The sequence below is a fragment of the Bicyclus anynana genome, chromosome 14, assembly GCF_947172395.1.
Source record: "Bicyclus anynana chromosome 14, ilBicAnyn1.1, whole genome shotgun sequence".
NCBI classification, from domain to species: domain Eukaryota; kingdom Metazoa; phylum Arthropoda; class Insecta; order Lepidoptera; family Nymphalidae; genus Bicyclus; species Bicyclus anynana.
Window position 1 is genome coordinate 8,155,083 of NC_069096.1, and position 19,760 is coordinate 8,174,842.

General features: G+C 38.1%; 1 protein-coding gene across 3 annotated transcripts in view; it reads right to left on the reverse strand.

Annotated features, from left to right (window-relative positions):
- The window catches only part of LOC112044435 (rho guanine nucleotide exchange factor 10), a 68,918-nt gene that overhangs the window by 24,934 nt on the left and 24,224 nt on the right, over positions 1 to 19,760 (reverse strand). Inside the window, exons 4-5 of one of the 3 annotated variants that reach the window (XM_052885494.1) lie at positions 7,935 to 8,319; positions 657 to 833 (exon numbers count right to left, since the gene is read on the reverse strand). In XM_052885494.1, coding sequence (XP_052741454.1) covers positions 657 to 833; positions 7,935 to 8,319 — 562 coding nt within the window. Of the gene's footprint in view, positions 1 to 656; positions 834 to 3,381; positions 3,528 to 3,569; positions 3,713 to 7,934; positions 8,320 to 19,760 lie in introns of those variants that run through there. The other 2 variants (XM_024080278.2, XM_024080277.2) reach the window with 2 other exon arrangements.

A 19,760-nucleotide genomic window follows, 5' to 3' on the forward strand; every position in this document is an offset into this window, starting at 1 on the left:
TTCAGCTAATCAAACTGTGAAATTGCAAACTTCACACTACGCGAAATTACATTTTACGACTTCAACGTGTCATTTTGGATTGTGTAGAACTCTAAATATGTGCCTACTGGATTCATAATACATAACCAGTAGGAGTTTTAAGTCAGACATTGACGGTCAATTATTCTCACGTTTCTGCAGCTCAAACGGCAGTGAAGACGTTTTATAAGTCGAGCCGTCATGGACGCAGCTACCAATACACGATCAGTTATAGTCGTGGGTGCTTCAGAAACGTGAGAATAATTGATCGTCAATGGCGTGCACTAGTTTAATAATAAAGCTCAAAATCTTTTCATATATTTTTCAATTAATATGTATGTATAATTCAAAAAGTTAGTTAGCCCTTGACTGCGATCTCACCATGCAGTCTAAGATGGAAGCGGGCTAACTTAGCCGAGGTAGGTACAACTTTATACCTCGAGGGGTTTCGTACCGGAACGCTAAATCACTTGGCGTTACGTATTTGCAGATAGGGTGGTAACTAACAACGGACCAGACCAGACAGAAGCCAATTTAGATAATAACCCGTGCTAGGAATCAAACCTAGAATCACTCTGTTGACTACCAACTGCGCCAAAGAGGTCGTCGATTTGTTATTACAGATTTGTATAACTTACGTTTATAAGCCTCTGCAAGGTTGCTACGTAGGAGTTTTCGCTGTGGATGATGTCGGCGACGACGTGCCGTCGACGCAGCTGCACCGGCGTCATGGAGTCCGGGGGGATGCCCAGCGAGGGCGGCGGGACCCTACCCCCGCGCACCTCGCCGCCGCACGAAAACATGTCCTCCTCCAACTACAAAGGAAAATCATAACATTGCACAATATACAGAGGAAGATTCTATATTGAAGTTCAATATTATTAGACAGTCCCCCCCCATCCTGAGGAAACCTGCATACCAAAGATTTTTCTTAATTCTCTGCGTGTGTGAAGTTCGCATTGGGCCAGCGTGGTGGACAGTTGCGTGCATAAGGTTAACTAGGGTATACACTAAAAGTAAAAATTGGTAAATTACTTGTCCAACTATGTATTCTGTGGTCCAACACATAAGTAGGTTTGTATTGAGTCCTAAGGGTATGCAGTGAATTTTTTGTATCTATAAAGTGCACGCCACTTTTGGCCTTACCCCTCTCATTCTGAGAAGACAGTCGAGCTAAGCAGTGAGTCTAATATGGGATAATGATGATGATTATTATTAGACCCTAGCGGTATAACCATGGGACGGAATCTTACGGGACGGGATCTTAGGGGGCCTTCAAATCTTGGAGGAATTTCAAAGTTTGGAGGCCCCCAAGACCCGAGGCCAGACACGTACAAATAGTTTTATGTTCCGATAGTCCGCCACTATTAGGAAATGTACGATTTATTTGTCATTCTCTGCAAAAAACCGACGAAACGTCATCCAGATCCATCAGGAAATCCTATGTATTTTTTACTGCCAAAACAGAGCATCTTTTCTAAAATTATTTTGTTAAAGGCTTTTGGCTCAGCTCAGTATAAAAAACATTCTTCTCTGTTTCTAAGTGGTATTTAAAGTCTTCATATGTCGTAGGTAGGTAAGTAAACCGAAGATATATCGCCCCGTTTCATAAATAATATATTTTTTTTGCTTAAAAATAATATTTATTACTCTCATTTATATGCAAATATTAACTGACAGAGGGAATAATACTCTTTAACCGTCGACTCTACAACGGTTAAAATATCGTTATAATTTGGTAGATATTAAGTAGGATTAAATGTGTGCATAAATTAAACCCAACAAGTGACCTTAACCGTAAGTAATAATAGGTAGGTAAGTTTATTATATTATTTACCCAAGTGAGAACATGCAATAGTTAATATAGAAAGAAGAAAAGGTATGTATGTATCGACATGATGACATGCACATCGCGACTAACACACGGTCAGTTTTATCTACTGTCAAGCCGTTAACGAGCTTACTTGATCGTCAGTGGCTGACATAAGATTTATTTTGGAATTAAATTAATTAATTGAAATAAATTATTTCGATGTTAAATTTTTAATTGTACCATTTGTTTAGATTTCTCGATTTGAATATTTACAGAATGCTTAGCTTGGGTAAGTTTACCTAAGTTACCTAAAGCTAAGTGATTTAATTGTTTTTTTATGACCAATATTCCTCCCCTCCAGTTTGACACGACTGAGTATAACAATAGTCCAGCGGGTGGGGATCGAACCCATGACCTCGGGATTGAGTACGGCTATGATGAGGCTAAAGATTTATGGATGTTATTAATTATTAATATTAATTATATTTATCCTTATGGGAATTTCGGTACGGAAAATATCAAACGAAATGACAATTACAATGAAATATAAACACGTAATACAGTAAGGTCGCGATCAGACTAAAAAAAATAGTAAATACTGATGAAAGGTATGGAGCTTAAATCCACCTCGCTGTATCGATGCGGGTTGGCGATAGTGTCCGTGGTGCTGTAAATATCCATGGCAATTCAATTCAATTCAATAAAGCAACCCGCATTATAGTTTCCTCACTATTTACGCGATAAAAAAATAGAAGAGGCCGCAATAACACATACAATTCGAATTTGAACTTAGGATAGGATACCAAAACTAGAATGCCACTAACAAACGAAGTTGCCATGGAAACGAAGGATGTCACAGCGTTGCAACTTAACAGAATGCAAGATTCGAACGCGACCTTATAGTGTGAAAAACATTACGAATACTGAAAAAAATCTATACTAATATAATAAAGCTGAAGAGTTTGTTTGAACGCGCTAATCTCAGGAACTACTGGTCCCATTTGAAAAATTCTTTCAGTATTAGATAGCCCATTTATCGAGGAAGGCTATAGGCTATATATTATCACCGTATTCCTATGGGAACGAGAACCACGCGGGTGAAACCGCGCGGCGTCAGCTAGTGCTTTATACATAAACAAAACGAACCAAATTAAATACACGAATGAATGTTCTTAACCTTGAACATAATTTGGATTTACGTCTTCATTATTCCGGCTACACAAATCCATGTCACGTTAACGTTCGAAAGAAACACTTTTGTCTATAAATAATAGCGTAGTATGTTGTATAGTTTCATTTGACAGTAACCAGATGATGCGATTTCAGTCCGGCGTGCTGTGATGAAATTTCGCTAGCGCGCGTGGAATCGTGAATCTATTCATCGTATTATGCGTATATAGTCGAATTGCTGTTCAAACACACGATTATTTATATCTATGCACGGCTCAGCCGAAACCGGTTCATCTGTAGGTTAGCACATGAAACATGGGTGATGCACGTAAACGTCAAAAGCCAAACCATAAACCAACCCGTACAATCACGTGACTTACGTATACATCGAACACATTCGACATTGAATACAGAGCTTTATCACTTAACAACTTTACACAAAACATGGCTGACGACCGAGATTCTTACAATCCTCGGGGAAAAAAATTGAGATTCACTTTTGACATTTACGTATAACACGTTAGTCATGCTGTAACACTAAAAATATACTGAGGCAAAAAAATATTACAATCGTAAACATCAGTGCACTATGTACACCCACTGTTCCGTGGCGTCCGTTTTTGTACGTCATTATTTCACATGTTTGAATTAACTTTAATTATATATTTATCGCACACCGACTGTATGTACGCGTTGTTGAGGATTCCACACCATAACTGCGGTTTGTTATTGCACAGCGAGACACTCGAGCGGCCGTGAATCATCTACTATATAAATGTGAATCATGTAACGTACATTTGAATTGTACGGTTCCTTTATAGAATGAGAGCCTGTGATTGTCAGACCTCTGTGATTTTGTAAAAGCTGTCAGCCATGCTCCTAACATAGATAAGTAAAAGAGAGCAGCCATGGAGTTTGGACCGTGGTGGTTTTCAGAGGTAGCAAGATTCAAGAGACTAACTCCAGACTCTTAACCATTTAAGTATTAAATCGTTCTTTTATTTGCGTTAGCATACCATTAGAAACCATCTACTTGGTGATATTAATTGAAAAACCACTTTTACAGATCAAACTTCAAGGGTATCTCTACCCTCTAAGTCTCTGGCTACTAGATACATGATTTGTCATGATACACCGTAGAGAATATCAAAAAATTACGTTTTATACTTAGACACTTGAGTGTCTGGTCCCTTGAAACCGGCTACCTTCGAAACCCTGAAGTTTCGAATGTGCTTGTAAACTACGCCTAATTGAAATATTATGTGAATTTTGAATTTGACTTTGACCCACAATGCTAAAACTCCATATTTGTTTACTGTACTTTCTACCGACTATGGTAGGAGCTGACAAACTATCAGCTGTTATAAAATGACGAAAGTCTGGCCTAAGCTGGCCATTATTCCATTAGTAGCCGCTGGAATTAAAGATGGCGAGCAGGCCAATGAATGACGTCTGTTAATTCCAGAAATGATTGTCAACGTGGATGTCAATGACCAATATAAAACTAGATGGTTTATTGAGTGTGCCAGTTAATATTTAGCGTTTATTAAACCGTTGGTTTATAAGGTGTAGTATAACTTGCTGTGTCGGGTCTTAAATTGGCTCAACTAGAGGAAATCAGATATATGGTTTATTGATGATTGCTATAAATTAATGATGATTACATTGATGTGATTTCAACGACGTTATGCTAAAGTGATAAAGTCCAGCATCATGAAAATAAGGGAAGTTTCTGTAACTATAACATTGGAAATACTCTCTCTCTCTCTACTCGTACATCTTAAAGATTAAAGGTGATGAAACGTTGTATGAAAAACCCTCGCAAGCTTTGCTAGAAGGTAATCTATCTACATTTCGATATCTACTTTTACCTTTATCAACCCACATTCGGCTCACTGCTGAGCTCGAGTCTCCTCTCAGAATGGGAGGGGTTAGGCCAATAGTCCACCACGCTGGCCCAATGCGGATTGGCAGACTGCACACACGCAGAGAATTGGGAAAATTCTCTTGTATGCAGGTTTCCTCACGATGTTTTCCTTCACCGTTTGAAACACGTGATATTTAATTACTTAAAATGCACACAACTGAAAAGTTGGAGGTGCATGCCCCGGACCGGATTCGAACCCACACCCTCTGGAATCGGAGGCAGAGGTCATATCCACTGGGCTATCACGGCTTCTATCTAGCTAGCTATCTATCTAGACGTATATCTACTTTTATTTTGGGAAAAAATAATTTCTTGTTTTAGAGGACCTTGCACGACAAACAGGAATTGATCAAAATCGCACGTTCCTATAGCAGTATAAAAGACATCCTCACGCATGTTAGTACTTAGAATAGGATTTCTCGAGCTGAAAATTCGCATAGCATAGATACGCAGTTTCATGCTTCGATCCTCGAGAAGCTTTTTTTATAATTTTTGTGGAGAATGTTAATTGTATATGCGTGCCTCTGCCAAAGTCCAATAATATTAGCACATGTAAGGTAAGCGTCTATTTATCAGACGTCACAGATCTTACGGCCCGCATTCAAAGAGGCTGCCTTATGCAACAGCTAACGTTTAGTAATTGTTTCCACTAATAAAGTCTCATCACTCAACAAGACGGTTGTATTTTACTTTTTACATAACCCGACAGAGCTATTATGTTGGAGCGAGCTAAGGTAATTCAACGCACGATTCAGAGAACACACGAGGATTTCCTGTGTCAACGGTCCGAAAATATACTCGCTGCTCGGTAGACAGGAGATGAATACCAAATTGATTCACGTCATCATCAGTCTATTTTAATAGTCCACTACAGAGCCAGGACTTCTTATAGGAAAGAGGTGTAGAGCTTAGACCTACCACACAATGGCGTAAGGGCTCGGCGGTGCAATGCCCCGGGGCCCTTAAGCTCAGGGAGCCCTCAAATCCTTACCAGAAAATCGCCATCGAACTGACTTTGGACAATTTGAATATATTTAATATTTTTACTAGATAAAACCTTTAGGCTGGTTTTAGAGTCACGCTGACCGGATGCTGACCGTCGGCGCTGACAGCTCAGCGCGTAGCGCACGCACTGATAGCTACGCGTTATTCTGAAACGCTCCCTAGGAGTTCATACATTTCGTCTGTCAGCGCCGACGGTCAGCGTCTTGTCAGCGTGACTATAAAACCAGCCTTATAGTTTAGATTTTTTATTTGCACCAGGGCCCTTGTTCCAATGTAACGATGACTATCACAGTTAATAATAATGCCGGAACCGTCTACTTAACGTGTTCTCTAAGGCACAAGGGTTCCCAATTCCGAGAAGCCACTGAGAATTTCTTGAAATATGTTGGTGGTATTGTGGTATTAGCTTACGAAAGATGGACCAAAAGGGTTACGGTACGAGTGCCTAGGAGCGAAGAAAGAAAAAGAGGACATCAGAAAAGGAGATTGAGTGACATCTACTCACAAACGTGTGGCACGGTCTGGATGCGTACAACCCGAAATAGGAAATTATGGAAAGGTATGGGCCTACGCAATACAGGGGACTTGTAGGTACATAGTAAAATTATTACTTTTTAATTAATTTCAGATTATAAGTCAAAATTGTAAAAGGATAATAAACGTACTTAAAGACTGTTTTATTATATTTATGTAAACCGCTCATGAGTTGAATGACTGAGCTTTTCTTTCAATCGAGACGTTTTCAGTATAAACTCTCAGCCAGGAGTGGGAAAGTTAGTTGTGCTACAACCCCCTGCCTCGAAGTTCACGTTAACATCTGATAGTGGTCATTATAGATTTATAATCAGCTTATTAAAAACCCGCGAACTCGCATTAGAGCAACGTGGTGGATTTAAGCTTAGTATAAGCTCTACAATAAGGAGAGCGTCTATGGCCATGTAATAAGCCGTTAACAATGGGCTGATAATGATAATGATGAGGGTTTCTACAAATAGTCATAACTGACGTTTCAAAAGTGCGTGTAACAAGCCTCATTAAAATTAACCACTTTAGAATTTTGGAAGAAAACTAAGGATAGTATTTCATAGTTTCAACCCTCAGACCAATAGGACCAAAGGCTATATTTAAAGGTGTTAAATATTTTCAATGTGTGAGTTTATCTCGTCCCCTCAAAAAACGACAGACAATTTTGTTAGTGAATTTAAGTGCGATACAAGCCCAATAGAAGATAAATTGGTCTGAGTATTCAAAATTAACCCAAGACTCCATGATTCACAACAGAATATATGTTAACCTTTGGACCAATGAGACAGTCATACGTTTAAATACAGACACGTTAAATAAGTTCTCGAGAAATTTGATTGTGAAATGGGCATTTATGAGAGATCGCAAAGTTAATCTATTCGAAGAATGCAGCTTGCATACAGCTAGTTTAGTATCCTGCAGCGATCTTGCGTCGCTTGTTGGTGTACCGGGCCCAAACCGGATTTGCATACGAAATGTACAATGCAATATAGCTGGTGCTTTACGGGTTCTATTGAAATATCGGGTAAACTTAGTGTCTTAAGATTATGAATAAATTACCCTGTAACGAGTGAATTATCTTGGAGATTTTCTACTTGTTTGAGGTGTCTTTTACTTCAAATTCATATTTTATCGCGTGAAAACGCAGCAGACATTTTTTTGTCAGTCAGACCAAATTATGCAAAATGTTTCAATTTGAAAACTTGTTTTTTTTTTGACACAAAATACGATTAAAAACGGCAATTCTTTTCGCTTCCACTTATTTTTTATTTAATGTTGTTGAAATATTTAATCTAAACTAATATCATATAAAGGTAAAGTTTGTAGGGGGTAAGATCTCTATCTACTAAAACCGATATACTAAAAACTATTTTAATAAAGCCGGGCGAGGCACCCGCCGCCCTCGTCGTCGGGCGGCACGGGCGGCGACGGCGTGTTTCCGTAGTGTAACACAGCGGTTGTAGTGTAGGCACCAACCTCGGGCAGCTTGGGCATCTTGTCGGGCTCGTGCGCGTGCATGTCGTACTGGTGCGCGGAGCCGCGGCGCACGCTGAACCAGCGCGCGAGCCGCCCGCCGCCCTCGTCGTCGGGCGGCACGGGCGGCGACGGCGTGTTGCCGTAGTGTAACACAGCGGTCGTAGTGTAGGCACCAACCTCGGGCAGCTTGGGCATCTTGTCGGGCTCGTGCGCGTGCATGTCGTACTGGTGCGCGGAGCCGCGGCGCACGCTGAACCAGCGCGCGAGCCGCCCGCCGCCCTCGTCGTCGGGCGGCACGGGCGGCGACGGCGTGTTGCCGCCGCTGCGCCATCGCTCGCACAGCTCGCGGGCCCGGCTCAGCGTGTTCCGCAGTTGACCGGTGCTCCTGAGGAACCAGAACAAATTGAAATTAAAAAAAAAATATTTCTTGATGACAAACTTTAGTAGATACATCTGCCGATTTCCTGACTTTTTATTTGAATATGCAGAGATACTTGCTACGAACATTGTTCGCTCTGTCGTGCAAGTAACTCCCGAGATTTCTAATGGGCCTATAGTTATCATTTATAGATGTTCTGTAGGTATTTGTATTGATTTTTTCAGAAATGTCTACACAAACTTTTGAATAAAGGATTCGATCCGAATCCGAAATAAATAATAACACGATCACAGAACATTCAAAGTAGTAATCAAAGAGGTCTGAATAATGTCAATTGGACACTTCTTGCTACCTATAAAGAGTATTATCAAGTGTTCAATGTTGTAAGTACGCCTGTTCAGACATAAGCATGTTATCACTGTATATGCAATGTACATATAGAGTACAGTTTGTGTGCATAATATGAAGATAAGTTAATTAACATAATAACAAACACCAACAAATAACCTCTATAAACAAACACTATTATGTTTGTTTATAGAGGTTATTTGTTGGTGTTTGTTATTCTGCTCCATTGAGGACTCTCTATTTAAGATAGTCGGTTTGTCGTTTCTTTTATTTTGACGATTAGTTTGAATTATTTAGGTTTTCAACTGAGATAATGACTAATTGTAATACAGCGGATAAGACGTATGAAAAGGAACTGTGCTGATGCAGAATTTAGTTCTATAAGAGTAAATAGTTTGTATTTGGTTTTAACCCTACTACTACTACTACCTTGGGCATTTTTGGACCTATGCCTTTTTCTAATTGAAATATTTTCTTGTTTCGTCCTTTTTAACCCCCGACGCAAAAAGAGTGGGGTCTCAAATGAAAGCGCACTGAAAGATAATTTTGATGACTTGATCGAGAGTGTAATTAACAATTTCATGACCTTCAGGGATTTCCAAAATTTTAAATTTTATAAACATTATTTTTTAACCTAATCATCCTGTTTCGTAATGTAGTTAAATACTATTACTGTCTGCAATATCATGTAGCATGTTTGGTAAAAAAAATACTGGCTGGCGTTCTCTCGAATTTGGCTGATACGCTATTGCGTATCTCGATTCTTGTAAATTATTGCTAAAGCTCAACTAAAGTGCTGCAACATTCTGTAACACTGGCATCATCGGCTCACTTTAGCTTAATTAATATCACGATTGGAAGGATGTGGGCAATTATTCCACACGGAAGGGCATCAATTGAGAGAAAAAGATCAATCAAACGTTACTATTTGCTGGAGAAACTAAAAAGAAACCGCTTTGGAAACTACACTGGTCGGATAGCTCTCGCAAAATCAATTGCAACTATTCAATAATACAGGTAAGTTATAGATGTATACTAATGCGTCGAACACGACGCTCGTAAGAAACTATCGCTACAATAATTTGCAGCACTGTTCTGTGCCATTTCTGGTTAAACATAATACATCACAGACTAGTGATTACCATTAATCTGTGGATACTAGCTGCCGCTGCGCGGTTTCACCTGGTTCCCGTTCCCGTAGGAATACGGGGATAAAATATAGCCTATAGCTTTCCTCGATAAATGGGCTATCTAACACTGAAATAATTTTTCAAATCGGACCAGTAGTTCCTGAGATTAGCGCGTTTAATCAAACAAACAAACTCTTCAGCTTTATAATATTAGTATAGATAATATAGCTACATTTGTTTTTCATCATCATCATTAATAGCCGATGGACGTCCACTGCTGGATATAGGCAGCCATTGCATCAACTTCCAATGGTCTCGGTCTCGGTCTTAGTGAGGTCTTTCGACTAGCACTGCGCTTTCCGGTGCGTGGTCGCCATTCCAGCACTAAGGGACCCAAAGTCCATCGGCACTTCGAACTATAGGCCTAGGCCTGTCCATTGCCTGTTCAGCTTCGCAACTCGTTGAGCTAACTAAGTGACTTTGGTTCTTCTGAGGATCTCCTCATATCTGATACGATCACGCAAAGAAACTTCGAGTATAACTCAATCTCAATCGCCCATACATTTGTTTTTAACGCTCGACAACAGTATACATTAAAGAGTTTCTATATCACAAGACTAAAAAGGCTAGTTTCAAAAAAGGTTACATTAAAAATCACTTCAGCCACCCACTACGTTCCCAATACGGCTGTACACGAACATTGTAGTAAATAAATATACGTATCACCTGCGTTCGATTCTAACACACATATAAGTGTAATAAAAAACAAACCTTCGTCAAAATAGGTCAGCGCGTTTCGATGACGAGACAGAACACATTCTTCGAATATAATTATTATAATGTTACCTTCGTTCCTTTTTGGTAATGTTGTACAAAACAAAATTCACGCAACTGTATTTCTTGATTTATATGACATCTGGCATTCTCCAGCAAAATAATCCACTGTACCGATTCTTGTTAGATATTAATTAAAAAGCTCAGTACAAAGGTTTGTTTATAAAACTCTACACGAGACGGATTTTGTGCGCGCAAAAGACGGACGACAAATTGCGAAAACTCAATCAGAATAAAACCCTTTATAAAGCGTACCTATACCTACTGCAAATGCAAACATTTTCTTAGATATTATACAAAACCCGCTCATGTTTATCATTCTTGTTCGACGTGAAGTAACGACACATATTAGAATGAAAAAATCAGTACTTAGCCTTGAAGAATATGTCAAAAAACAATTATTATTCTTGTGCAATAAGATGAATTATCCACTGACTGAGTAAGAAGCTGATTATCTGATCTTTCGTAAATATTCAGCGGTTATGATGTAGAGCAGACTTGTGTTAAAAACAAATAAGTATGTCGAATGATTTAATTGACTAATGGAACATGATCATAAAACAACAATAGACCAATTAGGTTGTCAAAATACTAAACAACAAAACAGCTCAAGGTTGAACATGTGTCACAAGAATAAATTATCTTTAATTAAGTTTTTATACAAGACTGTCTACAGAAGGTACCTTTTGACAGCTGATATATCTATAAATGATGTTCTGTAAATGTCTATTATAGACATACCTACATAATTAGGTATATAGTGTCTATTTCTAAATTTCCCTTTGAAATCATCCAAAGCCGCCATGGTTCAAACTCCACAGTTTCCTACCGTATTTACCTATGGTACAAGTATGGACTGATAAACTTTCAGATGTCAGCAAAATGACAAAGGTCTAGCTACTGACTCTTGGACCATATTTTAAACCACCGACGCAAAAAGAGGGGTGTTATAAGTTTGGCGTCGATGTGTGTGTGTGTGTGTGGTCGCTAACTGTGGCCCTCGTAAAAGGGCTCAAAGTCAGCGGGCGATGGAGCGAGATATGCTTGGGGTTTCACTGCGTGATCGAATCAGAAATGAGAAGATCCGCAGAAGAACCAAAGTCACTGATATAGCTCAGCGAGTTGCGAAGCTGAAGTGGCAATCGGCAGGCCACATAGTTCTGATGGACGTTGGGGTCCCAAGGTGCTTGAATGGCGACCCCGCACCGGAAAGCGCAGTGTTGGTCAACCTCCCACTACGTGGACCGAGGACATCAAGCGGGTTACAGGAAGCGGCTGGATGCTCGCGGCTCGAGACCGTTTTGTTTAGAAGTCTATGCAAGAGGCCTATGTCCGGCAGTGGACATCCATCGGCAGTTAATGATGATGATGATGATGATGATGTAGATGATGATGATTTCGACATAAGCGACAAAATGACGATATTAAGCCATTTAGATTTCTTTTTAACAATAAGTACTGTATGTTTCGAAGTAACTTCATCGTCTCACTTTGTTAAATGAACCGGTAATTTCCGTATCACAATTTCGCGGCGATTTCATAATCTGTAATCATGATTAATGCATTACTTTAATACCCTATTTGTGATAAAGCATTTGACAGTTTGTACGTAATAACTAATACCGTATTCAAAGGTAATCAAAGTAGTTAATTCATACAAATGTATGAATTCACGCTCAAATACAAAATCTTTTGAATTGCTTTAAGCAAGCTACTAGTAGTTTGCGTAATGGCGCGTAAACATTTTAACATAGGTAACACAAATATCATGTCCACATAATAGAACGAATCTATATTGTACTAAAATGAAATGAAAATGAAATGAAATGAAATGAATGAAATGAAAATATACTTTATTGTATTGTACTAGCCGACTCCTTGCGGATTTACCCGCGTAGTTCCCATTCCCGTGAGAATACGGGGATAAAATATGACACTCACAAATAACGTGGCTTTTTAGTGGTAAATGAATTCACAAAATCCGTTCAGTAGATCCAGATATTACCCCCTACAATACCACAAACTTTACCTCTTTGTAATTTTAGTTTAAGACTGGTTTATTTTCAGTTTGATTAACAATTGCATTATCAAGATATGGGCAAGTACCTACATCATAAAATGCACGATTTCAACAAAAATACATACATTTTTTTGCCTACACACGGACGATTTAGCTGAACAGATAAAACTGCGCAGTTAAAACTGAAGGTCTGTAGCCCGCTTATAATGTACCTCCCACTACGAAGAGCTTATGGAACATTTATAATAATATACTATACCTAGAGCCGTGATAGCCCAGTGGATATGACCTCTGCCTCCGATTCCGGAGGGTGTGGGTTCGATTCCGGTCCGGGGCATGCACCTCCAACTTTTCAGTTGTGTGCATTTTTAAGAAATTAAATATCACGTGTCTCAATCGGTGAAGGAAAACATCGTGAGGAAACCTGCATACCAAAGAATGATCTTAATTCTCTGCGTGTGTGAAGTCTGCCAATCCGCATTGGGCCAGCGTGGTGGACTATTGGCCTTACCCTTCTCAATCTGAGAGGAGACTCGAGCTTAGCAGTGAGCCGAATATGGGTTGATGACGACGATTATACACTTAATAAATGATAATTTTACTTAATTTTAAACGAGTACATGATTTCTAATATGTAAGCGCAACTACAAAATGACAGCTTACGATTATACACCGCATTGTATTTATTCTGTTCACACAACTTACCTGATGATTTATTCCGTCACGATAAACATTACGTAATCGACCGTTTACTACCAGTCACCTAGACTTTGACTTACAGTTTCTTTTTATTGGATTTAGAGTCGTAATCGTCGGCACGTAAATGACAAAACATAGGTATAATAAAAAAAACATATCTTACAAGCGAGAGCATTCGTTTTATTAATTGATATACATGATTCAATATCGAAAAGAGCACACATGTTTGAAAATTTAAAATGTCCACGAAAAATAATAATAGTAATCTTCCAATCTAGTGTATAATTTCCAAAAGTAACTATTGTGTCGAATTTTGGTGTTAATAGCCTTCGAAAATTACTAAAATTATTTATTTTAAAATTAATCTAAATACATTAAGTACTAGCGGACGCCCGCGGCTTCGTCCGCGTGAAACTCGATAAACTTTCAACTATCCCTACCCCTTAAATATTTTCAATTTTTCTGTCATAAGAACCTCCTGACAGTAACAAACACATAAAAAAAAAATAGTGAATTCGGTCCAGCCGTCCACGCGTGATGGCGTGACCAAGAGATATGTGTATTAATTTTTAACCGACTTCAAAAAAAGGAGGAGGTTATCAATTCATCCGATTTTTTTAATGTCTGTTCATATACACACGTATATATATATATATATGTATGATTACTCGAAGACGCCTGAACCGATTTGAATTTTTTTTGTTTGATAGGATTTGCTATGCATTGCATTAGGTCCTGGAGAAATCGAACATTATAGGGACAACTGGTAGGTTTGTTAATGTTTTCAACGCGGCTACATAAAGTCAAGACGCGGGAGGTGAAAGCCTCGAAAAAAGCGAAGTGATGCCCTGCCGCCGCCACCCTACGTTACCGCAGACACCTAAAAATCTTGTATTGCGCTGCTTAACGCACAATGTACCGAATCGTCATTACTCATAAAGGTCCATATATTTCCGACTATACTAGCGGTCTTACTTTATAATACTTAATCCAATTTAAGGGTTAAGTTTATAAAGTAACGAGCGATAGTAACAAAGATCAACCGCTCAAGCCGTAGTCCAGTAACTGCTTGACTAATTGAAACTGTCGAGGCCACAGCAATCTTGATAATAGGTTGCACGGTGTGAATTACCCACGTTCCATTGTACTGCCATAAAACGCAAAGTTTTGACCGGCCATTGAAAATCAATATACTTACCAGCAATGATATTAAATACTGTTAAACGTTTCACTAGCGCATGAAAAATGAGGCGCTCAAAAGAGGAAATTTATACACAACTCTATGTTAGTTGTGGTCAACAACGAACTTCATTAAAAAAATAATACCTAAATATCGTCTTGTGTTGGTCGCGATCGGTCGGCAGGTGATAATGTTTAAATCTTTATCGATCACTAGCTGCCGACGCGCGGTTTTACCAGCGTGGTTTCACTTTCCTGTAGGAATACGGGGATAATATAGCCTATAGCTTTCCTCAATAAATGGGCTATCTAACACAGAAATAATTTTTAAATCTAAACTAAGCCTTGAAATAAATAAATTTTCATTTTGATTTTTTTTTTATTTACTGATAATAATGACCGGGACCAAAGGCAGACAGTGGCGTGCAGTTCATAGATGCAAAAATGCACTGCCTACCCTAAAGACTCATTACGAACCTGTATTGTTGAAGTCACTTTCCTTTGCGCTAAAAACCTTATGCACGCCACTGAAGGAAGACCGTTTATTAAAATATTGGTGTGAATTATTCACGTTCCATTATACTGTCAAAGAGCAAAGTTTCGACCGACCAATAAAAATTAATATCACCTCTGGGTAAATGGCAAATTACAAAGCGAAGCAACTATTGAATAATCAGTGATAAACAAGACAGACGACGCACTGTCTGTGGCCTCACCAGGCTTATCTGTGTGACCTATAGCTTGTGTCATAACGCAAACAGAATAACATGCTTGAATTATGTTCCTTTTGTGCATCTCTGTGTTATTAAACGGCTAACATCTATACACCGGTGTACGTTTATTTCCAACAACCGTTCAAAATAGACAAGTCTAGGAAATCGATTGAGGTAAACTGGCGAAAATACGCAGAAGCAAATCGATTACCTCACTATGTAAAGATAGATGTATGTAAACAGATAGGTACTTTTAGAGTAACTCAGCTGGGAGTTCGCTAATTTGAATATATTAATTCAAGCCGTTTAAACCATAAAGATTTAGGATTTTCAGGAACGGCTTTGATTAACACAGCACTGACTTGGTACCGCCTTCATACTGATCAGAAGGTAGCACATACGATGTTATTTTTCACTTTTTAATTTAGTAGAAACATTTTTGTATTTTTGAAGTCGGCTGTATTTTTTTATTATAATGTTTTAGTTTGCTTTTCATTGAGTGATACAAAAATGAATAATGGTTTGTGAACTAAATCACGCTTTACTTTGCGTTCACTATGAATAGGGAATAATTGATTATTTTTCCGGAAAAACTGACGAATCCTGGCGACGACTTCATTCAGGTCTAACAGAAAATCGTTCACTTGAACGTTTCAATCATAAACCGAAGCATTTCGCAACTGAATATTGTGGAGAAAACATTTGACAATGAATTTAACAAAGAATGTTCTGGTGTCAGAGTGAAAAGTTCGCAGAGGATTTTCTGTCGGATCTGACTGACGTCGTCGCTTGGATTCTTTAGTTTTTCGTAGATAAATGCAAAATAAATAAATTGAAATATACTCAGAGGCACAATTATCCGATCACTTTTTATGACGCGAGTATATTAAGGTGGGCGGATAATAGGGATGATGACAGTTTTTAAAATGTATATAAATACCTATAAGAGTATGCTAATAGTAAAGCAATTTTGTAAAAGGAACAGGGTATCGGCGATCATTACTTTCGGAGCTACAGGGATTTAAAGGGTCAGATTTGCGGCGCTGCCGCGGATCCTTGAAAAACGCCCCATACAAAATGGCACGAACTAATGATCGTTAGATTTGTATGTGCGTTCAAACGAAATTACTAATCTTTGTTATTTGTGTGTTCATATATTAAAAAATGTCACATTTAATATAAGGATGCTAAAACTGTATGAATTTTCATCAAATTACAATAAAAGATTTTGAAATTTTATAATCTCATTTATTTTGTAAATATCCACACAATCTTTGCCTTTTATGTATAAATTAGTTAACATTGCCCTTATTTACCCGAATGTAAAAAATCAATATACAAACCTAGTCATCATCCCCATTGTGCTTCTGAGTATGGTTACAAAAAACTCACTTATTAACCTAAACAAAAAAGTATAAAAACATTTTTAATTGATAAAATCCAGGAACAATCATCTGATGCATCTTATTTATTGTTTTAAAACATTGAAATATTGCACATGGTCAAAAAAGGTCAATTTTCACGGCTGTACACTGTTGCGCAACACAATCGAAATAAAAAGTTAACCATTTAATTTATGTCAATTGGAGTTAACAGGCTATCATCGGAACCGATTAATTAAAACGAATGGTCAAACTAGCCCCGTTTATTTATAGCTCTTACATTTTGGTAAATGTGCTCTTTGTATTGTATAACAGACTAGCTGACGCCGCGCGGTGTCACCCGCGTGGATCCCGTTCCCGTAGGAATATGGGGATAATTTATAGCATATAGCCTTCCTCGATAAATGGGCTATCTAACAGTGAAAATTTTTCAAATCGGACCAGTAGTTCCTGAGATTAGCGCGTTCAATCAATCAAACAAACAAACAAACTCTTCAGCTTTATTATATTAGTATAGATAGTTGTTACCTATTAATTAGTATTGTTATCAAAAAAGCCGTGAAAATAATAAAGTTATTTGTATTATCAAATATTTTTGAAAATACTGTTTAAATTGCTATTATTTTTTTATATTACAATAAACTGGATAGAGGTTGTTGATCTGTTTGATCACTAATATTTGGTGTTATCAGATTTAATAAAACCGGCCAAGTGCGTTACGGGCCACGGGTAGTGTAGGGTTCCGTGGATTAAGTTAGCACTTTTGATCATTTATGTAATGCACAAAAATACCGATAACGATATCCCACACCATGGGATAAACGATAAAAAATTCATCCTCACTTTGCATGTTGGGAGGGAGAACCCCAAATATATTTTTTTCAAATTTTCTTTTTACCACTTTATAACACGTAATGAATATACCTCCTTTTCCTTGTGGGCTACGGAACCCTAAAAAGTTATATCAGGCTATTTAGAACATTATTATCAAGACGCGGGGCCCGATCCGTTAAACTCAGGTTTATTAGTATGAATTGCGTTTCTTGTAACAAAGGCTAAGGCCTAAAGTTCTAAGGTAGGGCAAAGGCACTATCTTTTGTTTACTATATATTTTAATATATTACAGAGGCATGAGGTAACGCTGACAATAGGGGCCTGAATAATTACCCAGTAGTCATTTAAAGTAGTGAATTATTTACTATCATTAACACTAATGTGCTAATTGTTCGAGATAACCTTGACATTATTTTTATGTATAAAGTAACATCAACTTGACAATGTTACAATCTATATTTATATCTTACTAGTTGACGCCCGCGACTTCGTCCGAGTGAAATTCAGTTTTTCACAAATCCCGCGGGAGCCACGGATTTTCCGAGATGAAAGAATGTGTTACTTAAACTGAAGTGCAGGAGGGAGCGGATAATTCATAGTAATCGATTATTTTGCAATACTGTCTCTTGTCTGACTTATGAAACATTTGTTTTTTTTGGAAAGTATTCTTCCTTGCCTCCGACCTTGGTGAAAGAAAGAAAGAAAGTGAACTGAAAGACAATCAGAAAAGTATGTACCTATTTGAAAAACTGTATCTTATTTTTTAACCGACTTCAAAAAGGAGGAGGTTCTCAATTCAGTCGGTATTTTTTTTTTTTTTTTTTATGTATGTACACCGATTACTTAAAGACGCCTGGACCGATTTCAAAAATTCTTTTTTTGTTTGAAACGGTATAGTCCCCATTTTTGGTTTGGTCCCATTGCCATCATGTCAAGATCTGATGATGGAATCCTGGAGAAATTGAGGGGAACTTTCAAAAATTATATGGGTGTCTAGTGTGTTCGTATACTTTTCCATTTAGTACTTTTAAGCACTATAATTTCATGAGGGTTTAAAATCGATCTGATGATGGAGCCATAAAACAGACGAGGGAACTCCTCGGCGATTTACAACAGTTACCTTGTGTTTGGGCTTGATTAATTTGTATTAATGAGAGCTTTCCACATAGATAGGTTGTGACTGTCATTTAGGGGTTTGGTGATGAAGACCAAGGACAATTAAGGGAACTCCTTAACAGTTTACAGTAACTACCTTGTGTTTGGCCTTGATTAATTCGTATTGCTGAGAACTTTCTACCTAAATGAGTTGTGTCTGTTACTCGGGGTCTGATGATGAAGACCAAGGTCAATTAAGGGAACCCCTTAACGGTTTACGGTAGCTACCTTGTGCTTGGGCTTGATTAATTTGTATTGCTGAGAATTTTACGATGGGTTGCTGAGAATTTCAAGATGGGTTGTAACTGTCATTAGGGGTCTGATGTATTCGTTTGAGATTCAATTTTACACTAAAAATGGAAAAATAATAAAAATTTTAATAAAAAAAATACAACCGACTTCAAAACCTAAAAACGTACCCACTAAACTAAAAAGCGAAAAATAACATCATAATATGTTCTACCTGCTGATCAGTATGAAGGCGGTGCTAAGCCGGTGATGTATTAATTCAAGCCATGTGTGAGCCATGTGATGTGGTCCTGTCAGAAATGGCTTAAATTAAGACAACACCGGCTAAGCACCGCCTTCATACTGATCAGCAGGTAGAACATATTATGATGTTATTTTTCGCTTTTTAGTTTAGTGGGTACGTTTTTAGGTTTTGAAGTCGGTTGTATTTTTTTTATGTGTTATCTACTCATCGTTTATTGCCAACGCAAACAAACAAACAAAGAAATAAAACACTCCAGATATTATTATTATTTTTTTAATTGCTAGTTAAGTACCAAGTTAATTAACAAAAGAAAAAGAAATACATATTTGATTGATTTTTTTTTTTAAATAAGGAAGATTCAGATGAAAAATGCGTCAGAGCTTTTTTTGGAAAAGTGTGCCGATACGCGTCAGGGGTTTAAAATATTTGACGGGCCGTATTATACGGTTTATGACTCAATTTAGAAAGCGTGCGTGTTTGGCGTTTCACTTAAATGGTAAATACAACATCATTTCTGTGGGAGCGGAAAAAATAAGTAGCGAACTGACATAAGACCATGTTAATGTTACAACCTGTAATAAACACGCCCCGACGCGGCGCACCGGCTGTAGTGCGGGTGGTTTGAGGCTCAACCTGACTAACGCCAGCCACACACGATCA